The sequence below is a fragment of the Balearica regulorum genome, chromosome 8 (genome assembly GCF_011004875.1).
Source record: "Balearica regulorum gibbericeps isolate bBalReg1 chromosome 8, bBalReg1.pri, whole genome shotgun sequence".
NCBI lineage: Eukaryota > Metazoa > Chordata > Aves > Gruiformes > Gruidae > Balearica > Balearica regulorum.
The window spans coordinates 7,022,290-7,030,440 of NC_046191.1; the positions used below are offsets into that span (position 1 = coordinate 7,022,290).

Below are 8,151 nucleotides of genomic sequence, written 5' to 3' on the forward strand. Positions count from 1 at the left end.
CTGAGCGAAGGGGCGTGGCGAGCGCCCGGCAGGCGGAGAACGGCCACCGCCTCCCCTCCCGCCCCTCTTTCTTAAAGGCGCAGCGCCCCTCTGGCTGGTCCCGGAGGCCTGGCCCCTCGCTGCCCGTGCCCGGCGGCAGCGGACCCCGGGAAGCGGCGTCATGATGCGGCTGGGGCGGGCGGGGTGCGAGTTGCTGCGCTGGGGCCGCAGGGAGCTCCCCGCGGCCGTCCCGCGGCGGGGCGCGGAGGTGCTGGTGAGCGCGGCCGGCGGGGAGAGCAGCGGTGAGTGCGGCGGCCCCCGCCCGCAGCCCGGGGAGAGCGGAGGGCCGGGGTTAGGCCTCGGCGCCCACTTAACGCCGGTTCCGAGGCGTCCGTGGGTACCAGAGCCGGTTTTCAGGTGCTGCAAGGAGCGGGCAGAAGTCGGTTGAATTTTACCAATTCCTGGTAAAAACACCACGCGAGTGGGACCGTGGGTGTTCCCAGCCCCTCCCCGGCCTTCGGCTCTGCCAGACCTTGCTGTCCCTCAGGCGGGCCCTGGAAACACCCGAGCTGTCCCTGCAGCACTGCCCGGGCACCTCGTACTGGCCCCCGCGGGACGGGGGTCCCGGGGCCGCCGAGCCTCCCTTTGCTCTAATGCCCTCGTAGCCCAGAAGGTGACCGACTGCTTCCAGAGGCCGTAGCAGGCAGGTTGCTTAGAGTCTCTGCTTTAAGTTACGCCTTGATATTTTTCTCAAGAACACAGCTGCCAAATAAATAGCTAGATGCCTTGTTGTTGTTGTTTTTAAGTTATGTATGCAGGAAATCTTAATACAAGAAGTTCTGGTTTCCATACCGTAGATTTTTCTGATACCAGTGCGAAAGGTAGGATAGGACCAGGGCATGTCTGCATATTTATACATGAGAATCACTGAGCAATTTGAGTTTTGGTTCAGATTGCCACTGGAATTACTTTCTGGTGGGGGTAACTATTGCAAGAGCTTATAAACAGTTGTTGGTAGTTTTGCTGGTTACATAGGCATGACTGTAGTTACCAGAATTGTGAATTTCCGTTGCTGGTGCCCGGTTACCCGTGTCTTTGTTCCTGTGTGACACGTCTCTTGTTCACTGACTGGCTACTGGCATAGGCAGAGGAATAAAGACAGAGACCTTCTAGCAGGGCAGAAGGAACGAGCACGACAGATGCAAGGTGCATCTGTGCACCTACAGCAGCAGCAACAGCATCTTACAATGTTAAGGCCTGGGAAGTGAGCAGAAGTCCAGCCAAGGAAACTGGAGATGGGGTTTTTTTTTCTCTCTCCAAAGCATACAGAAACCATTGGATAGTAAATTACAAAGCACAACTGCAAGGGAGAAGTAGGTAGATGTCGTGGTCATCTTTTTCTGCTTGGACTTAGGAACTTCGGGGAAGTCCTCTGCACTGATGAGCTTATTAACTTTAAATTAAAGGGAGCTGCAATTTCAAAACGGTTCTGGAACATGAACTGTGAGTGACCAGTTTGTACTAGTCTTGTGCAAACAGCAATCCCAAGAGGATGGTTTTCTTCATTAAGGAATATACTTGAACACAGTAAGACTGTACAATCAAAACTGAACTAAGTAACATTTGAAATGGAAACCAAAGGTGAATCATTTGGGTTTTGGGGTTTTTATTTTCCATTCCTGCAGTGATTTTGAGACATACATTCTTGGATGTCATGTTAATTTTTTTAAAGTTTGCTTATTTATATTATTCACAGTGCTACTGAATATTACAGTTGTCCTGCATAACTAGGTTTTGTAGACATGGTCTACCACCTCCACTTTTAACATAACTGATTGTTTTAGAATATACTTTATATGCATTTTCAGGAGAGAGAAGATGCAGCATATGCAGATATTGTTCCCAGTTGAATTCCTGTGTCAGAGAATTAAATGAACTATAACTGAAATTGTCTCCTATTACTAAGGTATTGCTGAAATCCTAATGAACCGACCCCACGCGAGAAATTCATTGGGAAAAGTATTTGTAAATGAAGTGAGTATGGGCCTGGCCTGTAAACGTGTTTGGAATCATGGTCGATAACTAAATGCAATAAGAATAGTTGTGGGAAATCTGAAACAAACAATCTCTTGCTGAAGGTCAGTGGAAGACTACATTGGGGCAAGGCAGGTTAACCTGAAGAGAAAGAGATCATGATATGTCTATACTGCAGTAACTTCAGATGCAGATTGGACAGAGATACTGGAGTTACTTAAGTTAGCTAACTTGGATGCAAGTTCATGTCCTCACTTGCTGTTGTAATTACAACAAAAACATACTCATTGTCAGACCTTAGCAGATGATCTGTTCAAGGTTGATAGCTTCTAGAGAAAGTCTGGCTTGTGCCTGGACAGGAAGGGGAGTTTAAGGTACAGCAAAGGTTCATCTCTGAATGGAAGAAAATAAGAGATGGGGAAACATGTCATTCTGAGGCTGTCATGGAAGGATCATGAAGGCTCTACATATATGATTTCCAGGAGATTCCTGGCACCTGCAGAGGGGGAAAAAAAAAAAGAAAAAACCCCAAACTTTTATCATAGATTAGGAGCTTGCTATAATTTAGGTGTATACCATCCATATGCGTAAAGTTTTTCTTCTCTTGTTTGTATTCCCTCATAGCTGTTCAGCGCTCTGGAACAACTCCGCTTTGATGAGAATGTTCGGGTGGTGGTGTTCAAGAGTGAGGTGAAAGGTGTATTTTGTGCTGGTAAGTAACAAAGGCTCTGCAAACTATTGTCAAAAAACCTGATGGCTTTTAGGGCTGTGTGCTGATCAGATCATGCAGAAAAGCAGTTGGAAACACCTGCTAAAAGAAAAGTGGGCTGGCTTTTGTGTAGCAAATAACATTGTTGTCTCTTTTGCCTCTCTGCCTCTCAGTTTCAGTGATGAAGACGTGTGATAGAGTGAGCTGTACAGCCTGTGTGGTGCTGCTGCTTGTTTTCCATTTATAACCATCTTCAAGCACAGGTGCCTCTGGTATCGGAGTCCTTGTTTTCCTGTTTTATGGGTTATCATCCTTATATACAGTGATTGGTGCTGCTCTGTGAAATCTGTTCAAAGGGCGCAGAGGAGCACCATAGCTGCTGCTCCAGCCCAAGTGTCCACACTCCACCTTCCACTGACCTTACTTAATCAGAACACTCTACTTCAAGACTTGCAAAATGGCCTGTCCTCTGGGATGTCTTTTCCCTGTTCCTGGATTCTAACCTTTTTCTCCTCTATTTAGGTGCAGACTTAAAGGAACGTGCAAAGATGGATGATGCAGAAGTTGGACACTTTGTTAAAAGGCTGAGAAATCTCATGGATGAAATAGGTAAATGATTATCTCAGTTGCAAAATTTGTCCTAGACTGCCTGTACTGAGGCATTTAGAAATGGTGCAGGAGGGAAAGGATGCTAGCCCCAGCAGGTTATCCAGTTAGGAGTAGCTTCCCAAGCGGCTCCAGCTTCTGCCTGAAACAAAGATCTGATTAGAATTAAATACCAACTATCCTTCTGCTACTCCAAGGACATATCCTGCTGCTACTCAAGGACAAGATGCGTTTCAGTACTGCCTCTTCCATGATGAAGAGCAGCACGCATACATGCATATAATAAGTACCTGCCGTAACACAACATTCTGTATGCAGTTCTGTGTAATCCTTGGGAGGCAGTGCTAGACAAAATGAGCTACATTGGTTGTCCCACTTTCAATACATGCTCAGAAGCACTCATGATATGACAATGACCTAAGAATGTGGATTTGGATCTCTGAGGGGATTTGCTAAATGGATTTGTTGAATGTCAGGGGTTTTGTACCTACAACTCCCCCTCCACCTTTTTTGTTTGTTTGTTTTTGCAAAACAAATATAGACTTCTACGATTTATTTTCATCCCTTATTCATTAATTACTCTGCTCTCACTAGAGAGGAATACCAAAGTGAAATCTGACTAAAATACCAATGAGAACTGCAGTAATTAAAAAAACAAACAATAGTATAGAGAATGACCCTGTCTCACAAAGCACACACAGGGTGGCACCAGAAAAGGTAATCCTTGTAACAGTGATTAGGGATGGTGTCTTTGTTTTGACTGTTTAACTCCAACAGCTGGATATCCACATCATAAATTGGCAAGGAGACAATTCATCCTGTTTTGTGTTGCAGTACTTTGTATTTGCATGCTTCTTTGCACGTAAGAAGAATGTTTCCCGTTCCTACAGAGAAGGGAGAAGTGTGAAAAGACAGTTTCTACTATTTAGAGACAGTCAGAAAGTTTGTGGCAGAAAAAAATGAATTCTTGAACAATTTTGAAGTGGAGAACTATTAAAAGCTTTAGAATTTAAACATTTAAATTCCAGAAGCAAGTGGAACAGAACTTCTGGAACAAAACTATATGATCTGTATTGTCTTCTCTAGCTGCCCTGCCTGTACCCACAATTGCCGCAATAGATGGCTACGCACTGGGTGGTGGACTAGAACTGGCGTTAGCTTGTGACCTTCGAGTAGCAGGTTTGTGTGTTGCTTCATATAGGATTCTTCTTGAAATCTGTGACTGTATTTTGAAGAGAACGTACCATAGCTGATTGTTAATGGAATCCAGTAGGCTAATAGAGGAACTTAAACAGTTCAGGAAATGAGTAGGCATTTGTCCAGAAATTGTGACATTTAGTTACTATTGGGAAAGCAGTTTCCTTGCTTAAAAAGTAAAGCCTATTTTCAGACAAGATTAGGATTCCTTCAGAAAACTATTTATTGGTAGAATTAAATAGTTATTAACATGCAATATTGGATTAGCACTCTGGTTAGATCTTGCCTACTTACACCAGCTTGGACTGGAAGCCTTCCTCCTTCTGTTTCCATTCTTTCATCCATTACATTTCATCAACTATGGTCCCAAGGTTCATTTTTTGAAATAAAATTGCTACTAGGGGTAAGCAGCCATATTACACATCCCTGACTTGAGATGGACATTAAGCGCTGTAGTATTCAGACTTTCTAGCTACCTTGAAAAATGGAGTTCCAGTTCAGTATTGAGTTTGTAGTTAATCTTTTCAATATGGAAAATTTGTAGTTATACTGATCAAAAAGAAACTAAAACCTATTTTATTATTTTTTTAATAGCTTCATCAGCTAAAATGGGCCTTATTGAGACCACAAGAGGGCTTCTTCCTGGAGCAGGTATCCTTCATGAAATCTTTCTCAGCTGTATAGTAAATATTTTGCCATTAGAGCACTTGAAGTGTTTTGAATGTAAATTAGAAGTAGCATCTTACAGTGACCAAAGATATCTATGAAGCAAGAGTTCTGTTCCAAGCCCTGTCTCAGACTTGCTATGAATTTAGGAAAGTCCCTTTATATCTTTTCCTGTTTATCAAAATACTCAAAAGGATACTGAAGCCTTTCAGGTGCCTTGCAAAATGTTGACATATTCAGCTAGCTGTTATTAAAGAAACACGTGATCCCTTTATTTTTCAAACCTTGTTATATAAGGAGAGAAAATACTATTGGTTTTTGGGGCATTTCTCAGAAATGGAAAATGGTGTTTCTGCTGTTGTCACAAGGTGGAACCCAGCGCCTGCCCAGATGTGTTGGAATAGGTCTTGCAAAGGAACTCATTTTCACGGGTAGGCAGATTGATGGACAACAAGCCTTCTCAATGGGATTAGTAAATCACACAGTGCCACAAAACAATGAGGGAGATGCAGCTTACCAGAGAGCATTAACTTTGGCTAAAGAAATCCTTCCTCAGGTAAGTGTGTTATTCATGTGGTCAATGTAAAGAAGGCATTTCTACTTCCCTTAAGAGAGAGCAAACAAACAATTGAAATTGCTTTCTATGAAGTATTAAAGTCTTGGTTCCTGATGTTTAAGTCTCTTGACCCTGTCCTTTTTTTTGTGAATGCAGTTTCTGTAGGAACAAGTGTAACATCCAGCTGCTTAACCCATAGCACAGTTTTACCTCCCAGTTGCAGTTATGCAGACCTGCAGGACACACTGAAACCTTGCACCGCGGACATCTATTAACTGTAGATAACGCCAAATTGTTTTGTAAAAGTACTTGTTAACTTCCTGCAAATTTCTATAGACTAAAAGGTCATTTGGAGGTAGGATAATAATATAATAACTACACTATTATGAACTGATGTGGCTTTAATTATTTTAAAATGTTTGTTGTGGTTTGTTTTTTTTTTTTAATAAAGGCTCCATTTGCTGTGAAAATGGGAAAACTGGCAATAAACAGAGGAATGGAGGTAATAAAACTTTACTTTTTTTTTTAAATACTGAGGTAAATTAAGCAGACAGGCAGCTCTTAAAAATTACTACAGTAAAACTTCAAAACAGATGAGTTGTAATCCTTGTTTAGATGAGGCATTTAAAACCATTTCAAGGGTTTTAAAGATTTTCTTTAAAGACAAAATTAATATGGCAGGATTTTTTTTTCTATACATGCTAGCACTGTAGTTCTAGTACAGGAGCAAAGGTCACTCATGACAAGTGAATGTTTACCGATTTGAGGGATATGAAGTACTTCTGAGGGCTGTATTTCAGTCAAATCTCACTCCTTCCCTCTCACTCCCAGGTTGACATTGCGTCAGGGATGGCTATTGAGGGGATGTGCTATGCCCAGGTAGGTTACCTTCAGAGTACATTCCTGAAAGGAACAACGGTATGTTTTCTAAAGCCAGATATTGACAGTGTCCTCTTGTATTTTCCTCTCTGTAAGGGAACACTAACAGCTAAATCTAAAGCTTTGAGAACATACTGGAGCGCAGTTCCAGATACCTATTTTAGAATATCAAATGTGTCATGCACAGCTGCCTCTCTCAGCCTGCCTGAGACCAAAGTCCTTCCTTAAATACCCTTCTGCCTAAAGTAATTGTATATTCTTAATCTCAACAATATGCTAATTACAGGATGAGCTTTACAAATGGCTTTAGGTTTAACAAATTAAAAAAAAAGGATTCTTCTCTAGTCATTCTGACATGTTTTGAGAGCATGCACCTTTCTTAGCTAATGGAACAATGTAACTCCTGTGCTTCTCAGTCTGTTTTAAGATGGTAAAGTATTAATTTTATGGAAAACTGTTTTCCTATATTGTTCTCTGTTCTGCAGCCTTTGTCTTAGATGCTTTGTGCATGTGATTTACACTACAACCCAATCTCTTTATTTTTCCTAATCGCAAAACATGGAAGGTGGGACTTACCATTGAAAGAAAAGCAATCTTAGTCTTAGACAACTACTGCCAAATTAGTCAGTATTTAAAATACATTAGACTTTTCAATGAAAAACATATCACTTTTTTTAAACCCAGAATATTCCCACAAGAGACCGTCAGGAAGGGATGGCTGCCTTCAAGGAGAAACGACCACCTCAGTTTATCGGCAAATAATGCTTCCTAGCTTCCCCTTGATTTTTTCTGAAGGTAAAGGAGGACTGAAGAGGACCCACTGATTTCTTGAGATTATTTTTATGACTCCATTCTGTGTACTTATGTCCTTGCCTTGGACTGCATTTCTGAATACTCCACTGGATCATTTTGCTGTAAGAATTCCCAAATAAAGATTTAACTTTGTATAGGTGATCTTTTTAAAAAGTGTACATCTTGATTATGGCTCTCAAACAGATGTCAAGTAAGGAGTGTGGAGAAGCTTTGACTCACCCTAAGCAAGTGTTGTTTTTTGGTTTTTTTAAAAAAAAACAGAAAGATGCTTGATAGGAAAAAGGAAAAAAAAAAAAATCACTCTGAAGAAAGAGTCACCTTGCAAAGAAAGAAAACCTTCCTAAGCTTGCTTCCCATTAACAGTGCTCTTTCAACTCATCAGACAGAACTAGCGGTATTAACACAGAGCAAATGCCACAGGTAAAATAAAGAGTTTAAAACTTGCTTCCAGAATTATTCTACCCTAGTAGGAACTCCTGAAGCTGCACAGGAATGTGAAGAGACCTTTCTGCATGCAACTAAACTGAGTGGATTTATACCTTGAAGGCATTCATACTTTTCAGCTTAAAAAGATTCTGCTCACTGTTTGCCTGAAGCATGTGGGAACGAAACAAGAAGGGTATGGAAAAGTCATTTACAATTTCTGTGCTTACTGGTTGCAGAACTTCATGAAGTGACATCTTCACCATCAGGACTGATCCCCTTAACACAT

General features: G+C 41.7%; 1 protein-coding gene across 1 annotated transcript; it reads left to right on the forward strand.

Moving 5' to 3' along the window:
- The first annotated feature begins 9 nt into the window (after nucleotides 1-9).
- On the forward strand, nucleotides 10-7,578 carry ECHDC2 (enoyl-CoA hydratase domain containing 2). Its single transcript, XM_075759388.1, has 10 exons — nucleotides 10-281; nucleotides 1,946-2,013; nucleotides 2,638-2,725; nucleotides 3,245-3,331; nucleotides 4,415-4,507; nucleotides 5,120-5,176; nucleotides 5,560-5,747; nucleotides 6,199-6,249; nucleotides 6,579-6,626; nucleotides 7,311-7,578. Exons 1-10 carry the CDS (start codon nucleotides 161-163, stop codon nucleotides 7,386-7,388), a joined length of 879 nt encoding a protein of 292 aa, XP_075615503.1. The 5' UTR covers nucleotides 10-160; the 3' UTR covers nucleotides 7,389-7,578.
- The last annotated feature ends 573 nt before the right edge of the window (nucleotides 7,579-8,151 follow it).

Coding starts and splice junctions, on each gene's coding strand:
- ECHDC2 (XM_075759388.1), top strand. CDS start 161: ATGATGCGGCTGGGGCGGGCGGGGTGCGAGTTGCTGCGCTGGGGCCGC. Junction 2,726..3,244: donor GAAAGGTGTATTTTGTGCTG/GTAAGTAACAAA, acceptor TCCTCTATTTAG/GTGCAGACTTAAAGGAACGT. Junction 5,748..6,198: donor CTAAAGAAATCCTTCCTCAG/GTAAGTGTGTTA, acceptor TTTTTAATAAAG/GCTCCATTTGCTGTGAAAAT.